Source organism: Porites lutea, chromosome 2 (genome assembly GCF_958299795.1).
Source record: "Porites lutea chromosome 2, jaPorLute2.1, whole genome shotgun sequence".
Classification (NCBI taxonomy): domain Eukaryota; kingdom Metazoa; phylum Cnidaria; class Anthozoa; order Scleractinia; family Poritidae; genus Porites; species Porites lutea.
This window is the reverse complement of record NC_133202.1, coordinates 29,403,494-29,425,801: the sequence shown is the minus strand read 5'-3', so window position 1 is coordinate 29,425,801 and position 22,308 is coordinate 29,403,494. Positions and strand designations below refer to the sequence as shown.

The 22,308-nt window shown below is 40.0% G+C and overlaps 2 protein-coding genes across 2 annotated transcripts in view; one reads left to right on the top strand and one right to left on the bottom strand.

Moving 5' to 3' along the window:
- LOC140928239 (uncharacterized) overlaps positions 1 to 22,308 on the top strand; it is a 240,002-nt gene that overhangs the window by 164,281 nt on the left and 53,413 nt on the right. The window lies entirely within an intron of this gene.
- Positions 5,862 to 22,032, bottom strand: LOC140926005 (uncharacterized). Its single transcript, XM_073375819.1, has 5 exons — positions 20,852 to 22,032; positions 20,419 to 20,523; positions 19,895 to 20,011; positions 18,851 to 19,501; positions 5,862 to 9,477 (listed from the first exon to the last, which is right to left on the bottom strand). The coding sequence occupies exons 1-5, from the start codon at positions 22,020 to 22,022 to the stop codon at positions 6,524 to 6,526; spliced, it is 4,998 nt and encodes a 1,665-aa protein (XP_073231920.1). The 5' UTR covers positions 22,023 to 22,032; the 3' UTR covers positions 5,862 to 6,523.

Genomic DNA, 22,308 nt, shown 5'->3' with positions numbered 1-22,308 from the left:
CTTAGGTGGAAAACAATAGAGTTACCTTCCCCTCCTGCTTCGCCTTCATCGCCCTTACAAAGTTGGTCGTTCTTGCCTTTGAGAACCTTAATGATGAAACCCTCATCAAAGAAAATATCATTCCCCTAATTATGGAGACCTCATCAAACCTAAAATCCTCTTGGAAGCACACCTAACCCCTTCAATAATCGGGTTATCCGTGGGAGAGGGGATACCCGCCACGGTATGAGCCCATTTACTACCGTAGAAACAGCCGAGTCTACGACGCATGGGGAGTGCGACTTTTTAGAATTTGTTTCAGGGACTGGCAGGACAGGCCCAGGAATGAAGCTTACTGGAAGGTACACCACTGTTGTACTAACGACCTTTGAGGAGAGAGCCGCCGTCGATTGCATTGTATACTGTCTGTCATTAAAGGATTAAACCCTCTGGTGGGAAATTCTGGGGCCCGCGTAAGAAGCTAGAGTGGAATTTATCTGAAAAGTGAAAAATGAAATGCTGATTAGGATAAACATTCAAAAATTTCTAAATTTTGGTCAATCTTAGTTACAAATTAAACAAATACTGACGTAAACAACCCGCAAATAGCAGAGGCTATAAATCGAGGAATGCAGGTTGAGTAAAGATATAATTACTTAGATTATTAAATTTTAAAAGTTACAGGAAAAACTAGAAAAAACTACAGTTATAAGACAATAGGGCACAATCAATGGCACACAAAAGAAAAAAAGTAAGTAAATAAATTATCTGACATATTTTCAAGAAAAAAGGACATAACTAATTTTATTACTAAGACGTTAGACGGGTTAAGAAGACGTCAAGCAATTTGCTTATAAGCCTTTAAGAAAGTCCTGTTGTTCTGTCCTCCTACCTACTATTACCAGGATGGTTATTTTGTCATTGACAACTGGTTTTATGCCTGATGCCCTAAAGATTGCTTCTCTTTCACCTACGTTAAAGAAACCAACTGCTGACTTAAAGCAGTTCACAAACTTTCGGCCAATCTCAAATTTAAAGTTTATTTCTAAGCTGGTTGAAAAGTCTGTTGCAGTTCAACTGACGAAGCATGTTATGACCAACCATCTTGACGAGACGTTTCAGCCAGCATACAAAGAATTTCACTCAACTGAAACAGCACTACTTAGAGTACATAATGACATCTTGTGTTCTTTGGATCAAAACAAGTCGGTCATATTACTTTTATTAGACCTTTCAGCAGCATTTGACACGGTGGATCATGCAATACTAATATCTCGACTCTCGAACCGTTTTGGGGTGAAGGGAACTGCATTGGCCTGGTTTAAGTCCTACTTAACCTCCCGCCAAAAGTTTGTTAATGTAGAAGAGGGCATGTCATCAAGGCGACCGTTGTTGCGTGGGGTGCCTCTGGGGTCTGTACTGGGCCCGCTGCTGTACCTTGTCTATACTGCGCCGATTGCTGATATCATCAAAAAGCATGGCTTACTGTACCATCTGTACGCTGATGACACGCAACTATACATTTCCTTCAATACCGATTGCTGTGCTGATCTTGATGAGGCGAAGTTGCGTGTTGAGCGCTGTGTTGAAGAAATTGACCTTTGGATGTGCAAAAACCTATTGAAACTTAATCAGGACAAAACTGAACATGTCGTCATTAGCTCCAAATTTCGAAATAGACCAAATCTTGAATATGGTCGAGTTGGAGATGAGTTCATTGCTCCTAATTTGTCTGTACGTAACCTAGGAGTCATCATGGACAACTGCTTTCGCATGGAACAACATGTAAAAAAGATATATATGTAGTGAGGCAAATTATCAGGAATAAGGAATTAATAAGGAATAAGGAATTAACATCTCAGGAATAAAACAAAGATTCGCAAATATCTCACCCAGGACTCTGCTCAAATTCTCATCCATGCTTTTATTAGTTCTAAGCTTGACTACTGTAACTCACTTCTATATGGTATTCCAAAATACTTAGTTTGTAGATTACAGCGTGTTCAGAATACGGCAGCTCGCATTGTCACGTTAACAAGGAAGTATGATTCGATTACCCCAATAATGCTCAAGCTACACTGGCTCCCCGTACATTCACGTATTATTTTCAAGCTCCTGTTATTAGTCTATAAAGTACCCAATGGCAAAGCACCCTCTTACCTTTCTAGTCCCCTGAGCCATCGTAAGTGCTCTCGGTCTTTACGCTCCAGTGGGCAAGAACTGCTCACTGTGCCACTGGCTAAACTAAAGACTTATGGAGATCGGGCGTTCAGCATTGCTGCGCCAAGCCAATGGAATAACTTGCCTCTTAGCATTCGTAAACCTCCATCAATCGCTATTTTTAAAAGACATTTGAAGACTTATCTTTTTAACGAAGCCTATGGTTTTTAACTTTTTCTTTCATTATCTGTAATTTTATCTTAGTATTTTTAGACCTTAGATTTTCAACTTACATTTTTTGTATAATGTATATATATTTTTTAAGCTTTGTAACCAATTTATCTCGGTATTTTATCATATTTTTTAGCTTTTAGGTTCTACGTTAACCTGATCATTGTAAAGCGCTATGAAAGAGTAGCTGAATAGCGCTATATAAATTATTATTATTATTATTAACTTTAACAGAAATCTCATCTAGATACTTGTTTAGGCGTTGGAGCTCCGACTTCGTGGTCCAGTCTAAGAGAGCCCCTAAAGGATCATCTAGGTGACCTCCGTGACAATGACACCAAGAAATTTACGGATTTACTGGAAACGTTTAGTCTTTCGCAACACGTTTCCGGCCCGACCCATTTGTCGGGTCATACCTTGGATCTCATTGTTACTCGTTTGTCGGATGATGTTGTTCTTGCTCCTCCTAAAGCTACTTTTCCCATCTCCGATCATTTTATTATTCAGTGTCCTATTGGCTTCCCGTGACCAGCTTTATCATGCAAAGAAATGACTTTTCGTAAACTCAAAAGTATTGATATTGCCGAATTCTCAGCTGATATTGCCTCTTCTATGCTTTGTGCAAGCGTGCACTGGGACAACATTGATGCACTCTCCGACTGCTTTAACATGACCCTTACTGACATTTTGGACAAGCATGCCCCGCTTAAAACAAGGATTATGATAAGTCGTCCAAAGATCCCGTGGTTTAATGATGACATTAAACAACTCAAACGTAAACGTCGTCGCCTTAAAAAGAAAGCCTTGAAAACTGACCTCCCTGGCGACTGGAATAATTACCATAAAGTTCGTAATCAGGACTCTGCACTTCTTAAATCTGCTCGTGTGAATTATTATTCAAACCTAATTGATCAATGTGCGGGTGACTCTCGCAAGCTTTTCTTTGTCTCAAGACCTTGTACCCAGATCCTCTCACTCTTTATCTTGGCCGCCATTTTGAATAAATTTCCTCTCTCCGTGGACAAATCGGTCACGTGATTTCTGCTGTGTGCCAGGGTCTTCTCTCCTGCCGCCGCCACATTGGAAAGCGAGAAGACCCTGGGGACGAGGTTGTCTTCTGGTTAAGGCACCGTTAACCGAGAAGACCTGGGGACGAGGTTGAGTTGTTTTGGTTGTGAAAACAAAAAATGGCGGACATTTCACTCATTTCAAGAGTAAGAACTAGGCGAAATTATAGCTAAAAACAAGGCAAGAACAGTAAGAACACAACGCGAAGGGCGACATCTGCTATTTGGAGAATATTTGCGGAGCTAAACCACCCTAAACGTGCACTATCGCAGGTGAACTTAACATCGATGGGGGTAAGCATGTTTTAGCGTTATTTTTAAACTAGGAGTTATTTTGAATGAATAATAAAACAATAGACCTGTTTACCGATACGGCGGCCATATTGAATAAATTCGATTTAAGGAGTATAATAGGATGCCCAGGGGGCATGAGCACATTTCGTTCGTATTTTCGAGCGCTTTTCGCGGCGTTTTCTTAGAATAAGATTGAAATGGGAAAAAAGATCCTTGTGCCGTGTTTGGAAGTAATAATGATCGCCTTTTTGTAGTTTAGTATTAGAAATAAGGTCTTTCACTGTATATTTCAGTATACAGTCAGCTTCATCATTTTTATCTGGATTAGGTAGAAGCTAAGGTTATAGAGACCAGATGTTATTAATTCATCAAATTGTCCAGTCCAACTACCAATCACAAAGCTAAATTCCCCTGTCATCAAGATCATAGAAGGGAAATACCTGCAGTGTATTCATGACGGCAAGATTTTGTAATGACATGTCTAATTCCTAAAAGTTTAACAAATTAAAAATACAAATAGTATTAGGTCATTCAACAATTGCTTATCTGGTCGAGATAATCCTCAAATTCTTCGTGTGTCGTAAAGGCTTGTGTGGGGGAAGTATCATTTACTTTCAGCATAATGTTGCGTTGCTTGTCCACAGATATATTTTGCATTGTTCCTTCTCTTGTACCCTTATGCGACCAAAGAGCCTTTTACGATAACTAGTTAAGGATTCGTTAATAAAGATCTTGCCATTTCCATCTTCAATCGAAGGCAGTGACTGATGTTCTTCCCTACCAGGTTCTTCCGATTCTTGTATAGTTCCTCCTTCTTATCTCGCTGAATAAATTTCACAATAAGACGATTTTTCACATTCTTTGAGTCTGGAAGCTTATGCGCGGCGGCAATATGGCGGTCATCAATTTCAACACCAGCAAGCGAGCCAACTTCTTTCACTGTTGATTAGGGTTTGCATACGATGAGATCGGTACGCCATTGATTTCTAAACAATCTCTCCTTAGATCCTGTTAAGTTTCCTGAAGAGCGCATTCGACTCGATACAGTGACTGATCTTGTTTGTCGATTGTTCCCGCCAGCTCACCGAGTTTCTCTTCAAGCGAATTTGTAATCGTCGTGTATTTTTTATCGAGGTTGGCTGTTTGGCATTTAACACTTTGGAGAGCAGCTATGGCAGTGTCATATTTCTTGGAAACAAAATCTTGAGATTTCTCTATTGCGTTACATCTCTCGGCTAATGCTTTGATGCTCGATTTGAGCTCCAGTATCCATTGTTTTAATTTCACGTCCTACACTTGGTACAAATTCGTCTTAATTCTTTTGCACTTAAATTTCCCTCTTTTATCACTCTCGGTAGCCTGGGGACTGGAGCGGCGGGACCGCAGCTGCCACGCCTGTTCTGTCCTCTCTGATTATACCAAGGTGATAGGAAGCTATCGCAATAGAAATTGCCTCGATCACAATGACCACCACCTTGACCACCGCGACCATCAAAACCACCACGACCACCACGACCACCACGACCACCGCGACCACGACGACCACCCCGACCACGACGACCACCGCGACCCTTATAGATCATACTGTAGTCACAGCGGTTGAGCAGTTAAACCGAAAAACTTTCAATTGGTGCGATGTAATTTCGCGTCACACAATTACGGTCCTAAAGTATAAACTTTATTTTGATTCAGCACCTGAGCACTAATAAAAGAAAGAAACTGTTAATTTGATGGTATTTTTTTCTCTCCTCAACGTACTTTTTCACATGGAGTACAATCCTTACTAGGAATCGCAACTGAAGTTGTCATTATGACAATTTCAGTTGCGATTCACAGTAAGGGAATAAATCGTTCCATGTCCACTCGCCTCAAAATAAAGAAAAAAAATTTATAACGAATTATGCTACAAATATACGATTAACTAATCACAGACGACCTTGCAAACGGTGCGGGCTGATTCAAAAATAATAAAAAAAAAGCCGGTACTCGGAGGTGTTAATTTGCAGTGCGTAATGAGGGCATTACTGTCCATTTTTAAATGATACAAAAAATTGCATCCTTCTTACGAAATTAATGGATTAAAAGATACCCAGAAATTCGAGGGCAGCGGTATCTTTATATCGGTAACTTTATTATTGACTGCTTTGCACTGTCAAAAGCATTGACATATTAAGCTCAAGCTACTTATTTCTACACGATCAAATTGTATTTTAATTTGCAATGAAAAAAATGTGGGCTTGAGAGATCTTTAAAAATCTCTCACTCTCATTTTCCAACTAACTGAACATTCAGATGAAATACCGTAAAATTCGGTAAATAAGCTCCGGGGCTTGTATTTTTCAAAGGCCCTCTTTGGGGGGCTTATATTCGGAGGGGCTTATGTACGGAGGGAATTTTGCGTTTCAAAATCGATTGGGCTAGCCTTATAGTTGGAAGGAAATTTACCGTTTTTGCTTTGTTTGACTTTGTATGTGAGGGAAATTTCCAAGTACAAGCCCCCGGGGGTTTATATTTGGAGGGGCGATTTAACGGAGGGGTTTTTGCGTTACGAGCTTTGGGGGCTTATATTTGGAGGGGCGTATACATGGAGGGGCTTATTTTCGGAATTTTACGGGACTTCATTTTTCATGCCTTCCTGGAATTTAATGTAAAGGGTAAGCATCTTTCGTGACATACAATTACTGAGAATATTTGAAACTAAAAATAGCTAAGTACTAAACGAACAAATATTCTTACTTACATACTCGGAAAGTGGAAAGTAAGGAAGAAGAGAACTAAGGTTTAGTTCTTAATCATGATCTATACGCGATAGCTAAGGAGGGGTTGGCCAGAGCCTGGGAAAGGGAAGCAGCACCAGAATCACCAATACTGTTCCCACTCAAATCCAAACAAGTTAAGGAGGAGTTGACTGCAAGAGCCTGGGAAAGGGAAGTAGCACCAGAATCACCAATACTGTTACAAGTCAAACTCAAACTAGTTAAGGAAGAGTTGACTGCAAGAGCCTGGGAAAGGGAAGTAGCACCAGAATCATCAATACTGTTCTGCGCCAAATCCAAACAGGTTAAGGAGGAGTTGGTCTCAAGAGCCTGGGAAAGGGAAGTAGCACCAGAATTACCAATACTGTTCCAACGCAAATACAAACCAGTTAAGGAGGAGTTGACTGCAAGAGCCTGGGAAAGGGAAGTAGCACCAGAATCACCAATTTCGTTCCGAAACAAATTCAAACTAGTTAAGGAGGAGTTGACTGCAAGAGCCTGGGAAAGGGAAATAGCACCAGAATAACAAATAACGTTACAACTCAAATCCAAACTAGTTAAAGAGGAGTTCACTGCAAGAGCCTGGGAAAGGGAAGTAGCACCAGAATCACCAACACAGTTCATACCCAAATTCAAACTAGTTAAGGAGGAGTTGACTGCAAGAGCCTGGGAAAGGGAAGTAGCACCAGAATCACCAATACCGTTAGAACCCAAATTCAAACTAGTTAAGGAGGAGTTGGTCGCAAGAGCCTGGGAAAGGGAAGTAGCACAAGAAACACCAATATTGTTGCATCTCAAATTCAAACTAGTTAAGGAGGAGTTGACTGCAAGATGCTGGGAAAGGGAAGTAGCACCAGAATCACCAATACCGTTCTGATACAAATTCAAACTAGTTAAGGAGGAGTTGACTGCAAGAGCCTGGGAAAGGGAAGTAGCACCAGAATCATCAATACTGTTCACACTCAAATTCAAACTAGTTAAGGAGGAGTTGACTGCAAGAGCCTGGGAAAGGGAAGAAGCACCAGAATCAACAATACCGTTCCGACGCAAATCCAAACTAGTTAAGGAGGAGTTGGTCGCAAGAGCCTGGGAAAGGGAAGTAGCACCAGAATCATGAAGCCTGTTCGTACTAAAATTCAAACTAGTTAAGGAGGAGTTGACTGCAAGAGCCTGGGAGAGGGAAGTAGCACCAGAATTACCAATACTGTTCCCATTCAAATCCAAACTAGTTAAGGAGGAGTTGACTGCAAGAGCCTGGGAAAGGGAAGTAGCACCAGAATCACCAATACTGTTCCAACTCAAATCCAAACTAGTTAAGGAGGAGTTGACTGCAAGAGCCTGGGAAAGGGAAGTAGCACCAGAATCACCAATACTGTTCCAACTCAAATTCAAACTAGTTAAGGAGGAGTTGACTGCAAGAGCCTGGGAAAGGGAAGTAGCACCAGAATCACCAATTTCGTTCCGAAACAAATTCAAACTAGTTAAGGAGGAGTTGACTGCAAGAGCCTGGGAAAGAGGAGAAGCAAAAGAATCATGACGGATGCCCTGCCTTAAAACTAAATTACTTATGTGAAGGTGTAACCCTAGGGTACGAGATAAACTTGTGCACTCTAAAATGCAGCCTAAAGCTAAATGAAATAAACCCCCAATGTCTTCATCACATTCGGAATCTTTTAAATTAATATTTTCAGCCATAAGTTTAATAACAGACTCTGCTGTCTCTTTACTCGTTGAGACTAAAATTCCAATCATGAATAAAAAGACTTGCTTTAGTTCGTCTTTGAATCTCTCGTCGTTTACTACTGAGACACAGTCAATACCTCCGTCAAGAATTTGGCAAGCAAGATAAAATCCCGCAAAAAACTCTTGGAAGCTTTTGTGGAGAAATGCGTAACGCACAACAGCTTTCCTCTTGCAGCCACTAGCCTGGAGTGAAAGAAATCCAAACTTTGATAAAGCAATAGAGGTACTTCCAGATTCGTGTTCTTCAAAATATAGCTCTCCTTTTCGAAGAGAATGTAACGCCACTCGGCCCAGATTTACCAGATCGTCCCTGTAGATGCTCATAAGGTCTTCACTTTTGCTCCACAATCCTTGCTTTTTTTCATATCGCCTTAACACACATAGGACAATCTCAGTGTACAATTCAGTCCTGCTCGTTGGAAAAACGCCCTCTAAATCTTCACAAAGAACACAAAGCAAGGTTACGTTCAAGGGATTTTTGGACAAGTTTCTTAAGTCATCCGAATACCGAATCTTTTGTAGCAAATTCTCCAGTAACTCCTCCCTTTTGATGTTTTTAAAGTACGTACGAATAAAACTATTTGCATCTTCTTCGGTGAAACCTACAATCTCCCACAGAGTGTCACAATACCTCCTAAGTTTCCTCCCTACCCCATGACGAGATGTGAGTATAACGTGACAACGCGACAGTTCTTTACCCTCAACCAAGTCATAGATTATTTTCATTTCAGTGGAGTCCATTTCATCTAATCCATCAAGTACTAACAAAACTCTCGACTGATTTTCACGAACAAATTTGAAGAAACATTCTTTAGCTTGATCGTCAATTTCCGCAGGAAGGATTTGATCATCAATAGCTTCCCAGATGCTTGATTTCACATCATGACATTTGAGAAGTAATAGCACGTCAATGTCTGGAAAAGAGGGGTCCAACTCCTTCTGCTTAGTTGCCCAATCATACGCTAGCTTCTGACAGTACGTGCTTTTACCCATGCCAGGGTCTCCTTCAATCAAGACTGTTCGCGGTCTTTGACATTCTACGTGCGGCTTAAAGATTGCAGTCATATCGGTTATATCGTCAGTAAGTACTCCTCGGGTTTTTTCTTTGCTCACGATCTTCAACCTGGTAAAAATTTCATTCAGATGAAAACTGAAATCTTCACACCAAGGAGCGGGCAGGAGGCGTTGTTCACGTGTTTCGTACAGTTGACGAATCTTTTCCACAATTTCGGTTGGAAATGAAAAATCTAAAAAAAAAATGCAAAGTATCATAACCTGCATTTTGTTTGGCTTGTGTAAATTACGTTTAATGTGTATTTAGGTTTCAATGATGCAAATAATTATGAAAAGAAATGCACGTTTTAAGATTTACATTGTGCGGAAACCAAGGCTTGAAAGAAAGGCAGCTCAACCGTGCCCATTGTCAGCTCAACAACTACTGCAATGAATGGTCGGTCATGGTGTCCCATAATTACTGTTTATAGTGGAAATTGTGTAACACCTGACAGTTGGACAGAATTCGTACTGACATCTAGAAAAACTGAAAAAGCGCACTTAAAATCAACATTACTACAAATTCCATCCCGCGTCTCTCCCACCTTGAAAAAAGGTTTCCGTAACTGTTTGTTATCTGTTTTTTTGGCCAGAAGTTAAAAAGATCATAACATGAGCTTGTTTTCCCGCTAGACTGTTCAAAAATCCCCTACTTTCCCTAAGATCGTCGAGATCGAGCGCTTTGCGTTATGGGTGGCCATCTGCACACAGTAGTTTTCAGGGAGTTATAATAACTCCTCTAGTGGGTTAATTTAACTCCTTACAGTGGAGTTATTTTTGGGGAGTTATTTTAACTCCAAAAGGAGTTTAAAGAACTCTTTTTCAGGAGTAAAAACAACCCCAGATATTGAGGAGTTGAAATAACCCCCCCAAAACAGTTATCCTGTACCTAAAATTTTTACTCCATTTTCAGAGTTAAAGTAACTCCAAAAAGAGTAAAGACAACCCATGTAAGGAGTGAAAATAACCCCATTTTCGGAGTTATTTTAACTCCAGACTGGGAGTAAAAAGAATTCTTTTTCAGGAGTAAAAATGACCCCAAATTTAGAGTTAAATTAGGAGTTATCCTGTACCTAAAAGTTTGACTCCATTTTTGGAGTTATAACAACTCCCTAAAAATTACTGTGTGGGTTTCAGTGTCCCGAATTCGGCAAAGCGTAACCAAAAAGGCCGCCCGTACCGAAAAGCGCTCGATCCTGACGATCTTACGAAAACATAGAAGACTGTTAAATAAAACTGTGATAGAATATTATTCATTGTAACTTAAAATTGTGGTTTTCCTTCCTTTTCCTTTCAATTTATTTTTCTTTTAACTGGTCCGCCTAGATTAGCAATTGCTATTTTGCGGGCCAGTCTATTGTAACCAATAGTCTTATGAAATAAAGTTGAAGTTGAAGTTGAAGTTGAAGTTAACAGTCTATTATGCCACCAAAGAAAACCCTAAAAAGAAAAAGGCATCCTTCGATTGTCCAACCGACAACCCACTTGCCATTTTCAACAGGTATGAAAATATTACTTTTTAGTAATCTTTTTTCAGCTGGGAATGTAGTGCGCGTGCAGCTCGCATTTGAGTCCGTTCGTTAAATCAAACTTCTTCTTTGCTTGTTGTGTTAGTTTTGTTTGTGCGTAATCATTTCCAGGTCAAACCCATTTCCCGTACATAATTTCGATCCCATGGTATTAACCTTATTCCCGTATGTCAATATCTGTTAGTCATGTCTCGTTACCGCTTCTTGTTACGTCACTGCGTTCACGTGGTTGTAGTCTAGCCTTCTTATCGCTTCGCTGTACGTCACATCATTCCTGCTGTTGTAGTCGATTGTGTCTACGTCATGGTTTAGAATCACGTCATCAAGTGTTCCCTTTACTTGTCACTGACTGTTTATTATATTAAGAAAAAGACGGTTTAGGTTAATCTACAACTAAAAATCTCACGCTTGCCGCTTGTCTACAACGTGACTCTAAATCTCCCAACTACTCCTGTTGTCTTATGCGAGATTTTCGGTACGGTTAGTTATTGGTCTTGTTTTCTTACTGACGTAGCTTCAAGTTCTCACTGCGTCTTCGGATGCGAGTCCGCTAGTTCGACAGAAGTCTTTTCCTCTAGACTTTCATCTCTCCGTTAGTTCGTCTGTACTATTCTACTAGTCTTGGCCAGTACCTTTTTAACATTTCTCTCCGTTCGTAAGTATCATTATTTTCTTAAGCTATTGTTTACATTTAACCTGCCAAAATGGGTTCTTTCCAAGCAAAACAATTTTTAGTGCACGTTACTAGCGCCTACACATTGCTTATTTCAAGGCCTTGGAAAAAAATCAATCGTGATCAATATTGCAGCAAGTTCAACCTATCCACAATTGCTCCCGTAGGAGAAGGGCTCAACTTTAAGGAACAGACCATAACTGTATGTGGAGAAAAACGCCTCCACTTAATCTGAAGATGACAATTAGTAGTGGGGAAGGCACAGAATTAACCCTTTTTTGCGGGGGAAGTTTATTAACTTGCGGGGGAACACATTAACGCCGGTGACGTCATACATCTCATTAAGATACGATGATGTCATAGTTTATTTTTAGCTGGCAAGGGGCAACTGGCGTCAGAATTTCCTAAAGTTGACGTCATCAAAAAATGTAGAGATCATAATCTATAAACAGAAAAGTGATTTTAATATAATTAGCTTTTTTCCAAAGTCTTCTGATCGGATATTGTTGAAACTGTTGTGGTCAAAATAAAAGCGTTATCTTTGCAGATTTTACTAAATGAAAAATCTTTAATCATTAAATTATTTTCACTAAAAAGACAAGACACAGAGTTTAACTGAAAAATCTTTACTTCAAAAGAAGGAAAAAGGAGGTTTAGCGAATGCGAAATCGTACTAATTTTTTGGCCAAAACATGAAAACGAGGTCGAAGCGCAGCGAAGCGAAAAAATGCCTATCAAGCAAAAATGTCAATCTTTGTTTACTTGACTCTGTAGAAAGTATTGGACAGGGTATAAAAATTCTATAGAAAACAACAGGTGGTTCTAAAGTAAACCCTAACTCTTTTGGTTCTGAAATAAACTCCATTCTAGTAACTAATGAAAAAAAAATTGGAATAAGAGGTGCATGTCGTCTTATTTAGCGCTAAAAATAGGATGTATAAAGAAAACTCACACACAAACACATACACAAAAGTGGAGCTGAAAACTCTCTATTTCAATTTTGACTCACCATTACAAAAGCGTTTTCTCCGTTCTAACTCGGGGAAACGACTAACTATTGAATCTCAGTGCTTGATGAGCTTATAGTCTTGTCAATTTGCGCACCCTTAGTCAGTTAATTATGCGGGTTAACAAGCCCACGGCTGCATACAAATTGGCTCCACAGTAAAAACCCCAAGGGAGAAACTTGACGTATTATTATAAAAACACAAACAATTACTGATTTAACAAGGATCAATTAAAACACGCGACGAATAAGTTGACAAGACACGAGATACAGTTTTAAAAACTTTATTGAAAACCAGTGACAAAAAGAGTCAAATACACAGCGATTAGGGTTTTCCAATTGAGCGGAAGTTCGAGCCATTTTTCCGAGATGTGAAATTGATTCCATTATACTTTAAACGGTCATCTCGATTTTTTTCGCTATAAGTAAATCTTTGCATGATATCATTGTTTATGCAAAATATCTGGCTCGTAAAAGGATAAATGAGCACAAACATGCTTGGTAAATTTTTTCTAAAACAAGAGGATTCAATTGGAGTATTTGTGTCTAGCAGTCGCATTCGGCCGATACTCGTATGCTGCAAATAAATTCACACTCGGTGCTAACGGTTTTTAAAAGTTGTTTATAAAAGATAAAGCATATACGCTAACAAGGGAAAAAGTAAACAATTCTGCTTTTGTTTGCTGGATGATATCCTGGGACGATATCTAATATTTCTTCATTAACCTGCGATCAGGCGGTCCTTAGATTTTCCCATGTTCTTTGGGAGGCCTTATCGCAGGTTATTTCTACATTTGCTACGTCAAACGTAAATAAGAATCGTTTTCATTGTCTCATCGAGTGCCATATAAATACGATAATTTATAAACAGAAAAGGAACAAGATTGTATATCTCCTCTCCTAAAAATTGAGAGAGACGCTGAGAAGTCTCCAGGCATCGCATCTCGCAATTTTGTCTACTTGTGGATATCTATTTCGACTCTGTGCATTTTGTGGGTTAGGGTGAGGGTTGAAAACTATGGCAAAAGCTCAATAAATTTATACAAACGGCAGAATGTGCAATAATAGTTATTGGTGCAATCCAACTAACTAAGCGAATGCAAATATTTTTTGACACTGGCGCGAAATTCCATGAGTTCCCACAAAGGTGCGGGATTGCAGAAAAAAGCCTCATATATGACAACTTATTGAATAACAAAAGAATAACAAAGCAGCACATATGTTACATGCATATTTTTTGGCAAAACACACATTTTAAGCTAGTTCAAAATGAAGGTTCTAACAAATTAGGCTGAGTGCCTGCTTAGCTTTGATGGTAGAAAGAATAGGGTGAAAACCTTCTTCCCACGCTCCGTATAAAAACCCAGCATTAGAAACATCATCGCCTTCCATGCTTCAGCACCTTTGTTTCTGAGAGTGCAAAGCCCGAATTTCACGGTGTATTGTGATTTTTGCTTGCACTATTTACGTGCCGTGATTTGTTGGGGGCTTAAGAGGAATATTCCCTTGTTTTCTCGTCTTCTCCAGCCTGAGACTCTTAAGAGTTGGCCATGGAAATTACTTCCTTGAATTCTGATTTTCTTGGTGAATCGAATGATATGTAACTTTGCAAGAATAATATAAAGTTGAGCGCTGCAGTTGGTCTCGTAAAGTGAAGTTACAAACAACCCAGCAGTTTACTTACAGTAGTCGACGAATTTCACTCATAGAAAGGCTAGAAATTGAACTCATTTGAAACTGGCTAGTTACACTTCCGCAGAACTTCCGCTAAATCGGAAAACCCTATTTGAAAGGGATGGAAAATAATTCTCGTCTTCGTTCTCATCTTTAGAAGGGAAATAAAAATTGGTTTCCAACGTCTTCGCGTTTTTGTGTGTAACTGCTCCACAATCGTGACACCGAAGAAAGCCCTCTTTGATGTAGTTTCTCTCCTCGGGGATCAGGTGATCGCGTATACGACAAATCTTGTAGTTATCGTGCCAAACGCATTTAGGACATTTCATGATCAATGTCGAGTACACATCAGAGTTTTCGCAATGTTTACAGGGACTTTTAGAGTGAAAGGTGGTGGACGTTTCAGGGCTACTACTTTCTGTTTCCTGGCTGTCGTTTTCAGTGTCGTTGTCGCTCTCTTGGGTGCCTTCAGCTTCAAAGCAATTCTCAGAAGCCACTTCCTCCACCTCCTCCTGATTTTCAATATCCGATGAACTGTCCTCATTATTACTCTCGTTATCGGAAGGATTTTCTACATTTCGGCGGCCTTTTTCTTTTTCTATTAAATCACTTAACAACTTTTTGTTCTTGATTAAACCTTTATCGATTCTTAACTCTGCAAGTCCATCTAGAAACGTATTCAGCGCATGAGGCTTGGTACCCTCATTGTTATGAGGGAGTAACACATACTCAACTAGCTCGGCGATGTTTGTCAAGGGAATAGTGCGTTTATTTCAAAGTAATTCTCCGCTGGGAGTCCAGAAAAGAATATCTTTGGAAGCGGCCATACTGTGCAGCAAATTAGAGGCACGCTTTTCCGACACTGCTCGGGAAAGATGGCTCAAAACATCTTTTATTCTTGGTTCTTCATCCTCGCTTTCATCACCAAAACTTTCGCTTTCTTCATGTTCACTCACGTGTTCTTCTTCAACCAAATCCATCTTCCTCTTCATTTTGATGAGTACCCGTGACAGACGTAGCTTCAAATGAGTAACTTATAGTTTTGTTTCCTCTTTTATAACATCAAAAATCCTAGGCTTGTAACAGCAGGTACCAATAGGTCTTAAATAGAACCATCACCCTCTTGTACAAGGATTCGCTTCTTTGTTTTGGAAGGGACATTTGTTTCTGCTAGGTTTACTAGAGCATCCTTATATGGCAACACGTTACACTTATTTACTTCGGGGATAAAAATGTATTCCTTAAGTATATTGTACAGGACTTGGACTAATGCATGTAGTTGTTGTGGACTGGCTGTCCGTAAAAGAAACTGTCGCTGATGAGCTGAACAAACAGCTAAGAATTGAAGAAAAACCACGATTGTTCTTGACAACTTGAGACATTGCAACAAACTGAACTTATGATAGTAGTTTGCAGTCTTTTATTGACTGTCGTGGATGAAAAAAATAGTAAATGTGGTGGTGGAGAAAAACAATGGAAATGTGGTGGCGGTGGTGTTGGTGAAAGAAAACAATGAAAATGTGGTTATGTCGGTGATGGCGGTGGTGGAGGGAAACGAATAGAAATGTGGTGGCGGTGGTGGTGGTGGTGGTGGAGGGAAAACAATAGAAATGTGGTGGCGGCGGTGGTGGTGGGAAAACAATAAAAATGTGGTGGTGGTGGAGGGAAAACAATGGAAATGTGGTGGTGGTGGTGGTGGAGGAAAACAGTAGAATTGTGGCGGCGGTGGTGGTGGAGGAACACAATAGAAATCTGGTGGTGGTGGTGGAGGAAAACTATAGAATTTTATGGCCTTCAAAACTATATCAATGCACAACATGCAACCATCTCCTCAGTCTACATTCCATTCCTGAGGAGTTGAAATGAGTTGGTTCTGTTCCGTTTGCGAAAAATCATTTAGTAGAAAGGATAGCATGCAAAGGCACGTGATGTCTAAACACTGCAATGTTGGTCTCACCCCATTTCAAACACTTCCGTTTTCACAGAAATGTCAGCGGTTTCGATTCGAGCATCCTTTTACCTCCATGATTGCCGGAATGACCGGGTCCGGAAAAACGGCCTGGGTTCGATCTCTATTACAACAAGCTTCAGAGACAATTTACCCTCCTCCGGAGAGGGTTGTTTGGTGTTATTCACAATGGCAGCCCGCGTATACAGAAATGCTAGTCGCCTTGTCACACATTGAATTCGTCAAGGGAATTCCTACGGCTTTGGAGCAGGATTCCTATTTTGATGTGAACAAACGAAATTTGATCGTGTTTGATGATCAGATGATTGACGCCAGTAAAGACAAGCGAATTGTGAACCTCTTTACTCGTGGTTCTCATCATCGCAATCTAAGCATTATTTATATCGTGTAAAATCTATTTCACCAGGGGAAAGGTAGCCGCAGTATAAGCCTAAAAAGCCATTATTTGGTGCTATTCAAGAATCCACGAGACAAATTGCAAATCTTGACTCTTGCCAAGCAAATCTATCCGGCGCAAACTGATTTCTTTTCAAATCAGTACGAAGAGGCTGTAAAAAGACCTTTTGGTTATCTGCTGATTGATCTGAAAACTACTACCCAACATAATTGTCGACTGCGAACAAACGTCCTGCCCAGTGAAGAAGGTTTTAACCAAGCAGGGTTTCAAGAAAATATTCCTCAAGAGCTTTTAAACTATCTAAAGCAGCTAAATCTTTCGCATGTCTCACTTCTTCCAGCTATGCAAGAAGTACAGGGCAACATGGATGACTTGCTTTCTCGAAACGATCGTCGGGACGATGAAAAAGCTAAGAGATACTTTCAGTTGCAAAACAGATACCTGGCTTTAAATTAAACAATTAAATACAAGAACACGACCGAAAGAAATAAGCAGGACTGTTCTAGACTTAACATCAAGCACACAAGATTCTTCGACAGCAACGGCAGCATTCTCCACTCCCCTAAACCCCTTTAACGTAGCACCTAAATTAACACAAGCGGCTATCTCACAAAAACCTGAAAAAGAAAGCTCCACCCCACCAAAACCCTTAAATCCTGCTTTGCTGACCCCTCCTCCCACAGTAGAAACCCCATCACAAGGCCCCAAGCGCAAAAGGCGTCGTATTCAATTTGTAAATTATTTGGATGATCATAATGCTTATGGCATAAGAAATTTCGAGTTAGACCTTACAAGTACTCCATGGGCGAAGAAGAGGATTAATTTCCATCTCATTCAAATCGCTGTGTATTTGACTCTTTTTGTCACTGCTGTTCAATAAAGTTTTTAAAACTGCATCTCGTGTCTTGTCAATTTATTTGTCGCGTGTTAATTAATTGATCCTTCTTAAGTTATCAATTGTAAGTGTTTTTATAATAATAAGTCAAGTTTCTCCCTTGGGGTTTTTACTGTGGAGCCAATTTGTATGCAACTGTGGGCTTGTTAACCCTCATAATTAACTGACTAACGGCGCGTGAATTGACAAGACCATAAGCTCATCAAACGCTGAGACTTCAATAGTTAGTCGTTTCCTCGAGATAGAACGGAGAAAACGCTTTTGTAATGGTGAGTCAAAATTGAAATAGAGAGTTTTCAGCTCCACTTTGTGTATGTGTTTGTGTGTGTGTTTTGTTTATATATCCGATTTTTAGCGCTAAATAAGAAGACATGTGCTGCTAGGCGATCGCACCTCTTATTCCAATTTTTTTCATTAGTTACTAGAATGGAGCTTATTTAAGAACCAAAAGAGTAAGGGTTTACTTTAGAACCACCTGATGTTTTCTATAGAATTTTTATACCCTGTGCAATACTTTCTACAGAGTCAAGTAAACGAAAATTGACATTTTTGCTTGAGAGACAGTTTTTCGCTTCGATGCACTTCGACCTCGTTTTCATGTTTTGCCTGAAAAATTAGTACGATTTAGCATTCGCCTAGTAACCTCCTTTTTCCTTCTTTTGAAGTAAAGATTTTTCAGTTAACCTCTGTGTCTTGGTTTTGTTTATAACTGATTTTTAGTGAAAATAATTTAATGATTAAAGATTTTTCATTTACTATAATCTGCAAAGATAACACGTTCAAAATTTGCTCGCTTTTATTCTAAACACATAACAGTTTCTACAATATCCAATCAGAAGACTATAGCCAACAATATCCAATCAGAAGACTATAGTAAATAGCTAATTATATAAAAATCACTTTCTGTTTATGGATTATGATCTCAACATTTTTTGATGACGTCAACTCTAAGAAATTCTGACGTCACTTGCTCCTTGGCAGCTAAAAATAAACTATGACATCATCCTATCTTAATGAGATGTATGATGTCACCGGCGTTAATGTATTCCTCAGCAAGTTAATGAAATTCCCCCGCAAAAAAGGTTAATTCTTTGCCTTCCCCACTACTGCAATTTCATAGCAATCCCACAACAAGGTTGTCAAAGTACGTTGGAAGACTGTTTACTCAAGACTTAGCGTGATTCTGACTTAGCATCTGGTGTCTTCGCAAAACTTACGTTTTGCCTAATCTTAAGATAAATTAAAAACGTTCAATGACAATTTTACCTCATCAGGCAGGACCTAGTTATACATAGCAAAGTACATAACAAAAATTACCGTTCGTTGCCAAACTGACCATATAAAAATTTTTCTTATACCATTATAATATTTAAAAACTCTAGCCATGTTAATACAGCAGACATATTTTTACCACAAAAGCTCACCTGCCATCTTTAAAGCCTCTGCACTTTCCAGTTCATTCAGTTTGTCTTTGATATTGTCTTCCACCTTCTTCCACTGTTTGAGAAGTTCTCTGAAATGCTCTTCATTTAGGAGGTCCATTTCCTGACAGCTCATTTGCTCAATGACATCTTCATAATTAGCTCCTCCCAATCGTACCAGAGTGTCATGGATCTGCAGCCAGTAGCTACTGAAGACAGCATCACTAACAAAACCTTCTCCAGTATGACTAGACACGGTGTTGAAGAAATATTTTAGACGCGCAATGTCAGACTCAGGGCTTAGGTCTTCGGGAAGAGGAGGAGCATCCCAACCAGCGGGTGGAGGACTCAGATCACAGATTGTCCTTAGAAGAACCATAAGCAGGTGGATGTCGAAGCCTGCCGATGAAACTTCGGAGGGTGTGGTAGGATACAGTTTACTCCACTGGACTGAGTTTAGTATCCCTTCCTTTCGACGTGACTGAAGTTTAGAGTGTGCTGGGTTCCGTTTCAGAATGCGTTGAAGACTTTGTGGTGGAATTATTCTGTCAAACGTTTCTCTGAGGGCTTTTGAACCCAAGCTGATTAGAAGACGACATAACCGGGAATAATTTGATCTCCCCTTGGTGGAGGTATACTGACTTGAATCAAGACCTAAAAGAAAAATCAAACAAAATCATTATTTGTTTCCTAGATCTACTAAAGTAAAATCCTTTAAGATACAGTACGTGTGTTAAAATCTAAGTACACTGTATAGACATTATTCGCTTAAAACCCCATTCTCATCACAAACCAAGCGTTGCTCCCAAGAGAATGCCTTCTTTGTCGACATTTTTAGAACGACGGTAAATATGATCAATTTGGAAAGGGACTGTTTTGTAGAAGACAGTCGTGGGATTTCAACGAAGTAACAAAACAACAGAACCGATAAGGTCTATTATTTTCGGGCTGTGTCCTCTTTCCAACACCTGGCGCAAAGTAAGAGAAAGGAAAAGAGAAGACTGTTGCTGGAAAGCAGCGAAGTTGAGCTTTATCATGAGCTCTTACTTGTAGATCCGGAAGCCACGATATCGCCCATGGTCTTTCTGGCCTTTGCTCCAGTTTGAAGGTTCTTCGTGATGTCCTTCTCATTGTTTCTCTTCTTCCTTTCAACCCTACACTCATCTTACAAACAAATAAGATACAAAAGGCAATCAGTGTCATATCCATAGACGTTTCTGAAACGTACTACAGGAACGAACTGAGACAATTAACTTTAGAGGTTTAAAATTGTTTATCATATGTGCTTAGTTGTTCTGTCATGCATTCCTTACCGAGGGGAAGAAATAATCGCGTAACCGACCATGACTTTAATCACTGCGAAATTAAGTTATTACCGCTGTGAACGCTACCAAGTTTTCTGCTCTAGATCCTCTTCTCAAAAGACTAGAAATGAGTTCTATGGCGGGATAGCTCTTAAAGGCTTTAAAAGGTGACTCCGGTATTGAACAGTAACCGACCATCAAAAACAGAATCGGAAGAGGAATCGCCGACGCTGTTTATTCCGATCACGCTTTAGATTTAAGGGTTACCTTCATGTTTCTCTGTCGTGCCTCGTGTAGCCTGAGAAGCCAGCTGAGAAGATACAACTGTTCCACCTATTGTTTCGGGGACGCTCGGGACATTTGAAAAACCAACTGCAGAAAAAAGGACAAGATCGTTGTCTTTTAGGAATGTATGAAAGAGTAAAAACGCTCAGGTTTCTTGTTTTCTGGATTGTGAGTAGCCGGAAACTTTGGGTGCATATAATACCATTTACAAAAAACAAACTTTGTTTCTTTTCATTCTAGACAGCGTTTAAAGTAATCCAAATAAATTTTTCAGAGTGGACAGCCCGACCTAAACATGAAAAATTGTTGATTTAAAGGAGGGGTTAAAGGATTAAAAATGGCCGCCATTATCAGTAGGCGTTGTCATAGTGCTTAAATTAAAGTACAATAAAAAAAATGCAATTGACATTCATACCGTTAGTCCAGCTGATCATCTTGTGAAGAAGATCTTTTATCTGTTTGGCCCAGTTGTATTTCTTGTCGTACGAATCGCGCAAAGTTTCCACTTCCTCAAGTCGACTTTTTCTGTCCTTGTCCCATATTTTCGAGATGGCTGCAGTCCAATCAGTGGGGTCCTCTGAATTTACTACAAAAGATGAACCAAATGGTACAATGCACAGTGCTTCTCCAAACCCCGAGTTGCGGCTGACAAGCACAGGGAGACCAGCTGACAGGGCCTCAAGTCCTGCCAACCCAAAGCCCTCCGTTCGTGAAGGCATGACTACAAGATCCACTTCCTGAAACAAGCGCTTTAAACTCTTTCGGTCCTCAATAAATCCTCTTACTTTCAAGCGACTTGCAGGAACACCACATCCGGTTAACCGCTTCGCTATTTCTTCGTGCTTTCCATCTGGAGCGCCAACAAACACAAGACGAGTATCTTTTAATGCAGCAACCGCTTTTCCAGCGATGTCAAATCCCTTCAGTTCGAAATCCTCTGCGTCCCCACGACCAAACACCAAGACACTGCGTTGTTTTCTTTCTTCCGCAGCCTGTTTCAAGCTGGAAAATTCTTTAAATACTCCAGGAGTCAAGACCACTACACTTTCATCCTTCTGGCACCCTCGAAGATACGAGCGGAAGGCCTCACTCAACTTGGGTCCAACTCCTACAACGAGGTCTGCCATTTCACACAACTCTACCTCTGTTTTATGTTTCTCTTGACCCTTGGAAATTGGGTTGGAATAGTTCTTAAACATTCCCAGCTCCTCTGGGTCTGTGTGCACGACTTGGACCCACTTACACTTTTTAGATTCTTTAATGATTTGAGCTTGTTTGCCAAGTTTAACCCCATGACCAACGATTACATCTATTTGTAAATTTTCTGGTGGAAAGAGAAGCCAGTCCACTTCTTCTAAGCCAGGCCGGCGAGTTGCCTCGATAATCGTTACCTTGTGTTGCAGTGCTAATTTTTTGTCCTCTTCACTACATTTTGGAAGGAAGAAAGTGATTTCCGCTTCATGACATTTGGCTAACTGAATGGCTAATTGTCTGTTTATGGTGGACAGCCCTCCTTTGCTCGATCCCCATTCCGAGGCCAAAATGGTGACTTGCACTTTGCGGGATCTTCCCGGAAAAGACTCCATTTCTAAGCATGATAAGAATGGCTAAAAACCTAAAAGAAAACAAAACATAGCAAATGATTCAATAAATTTATCACTAGTTAGTGTTCAAATGGCGACTCTGTATGACTTCCTGCTGTGGTTTGACTTTCTTTGTCCAGGATTGCGAGTTAATGAGGTTCATGCCCCTTTATGATAGACATCACAAAGTGTCCCCTAACCTTAACCTCGCCTAAACGCAAGCGTCTACATGACGTCATATGGAATACGTCAGATGGAATAATAAGACCTGTGCCCAATATATGGTGCT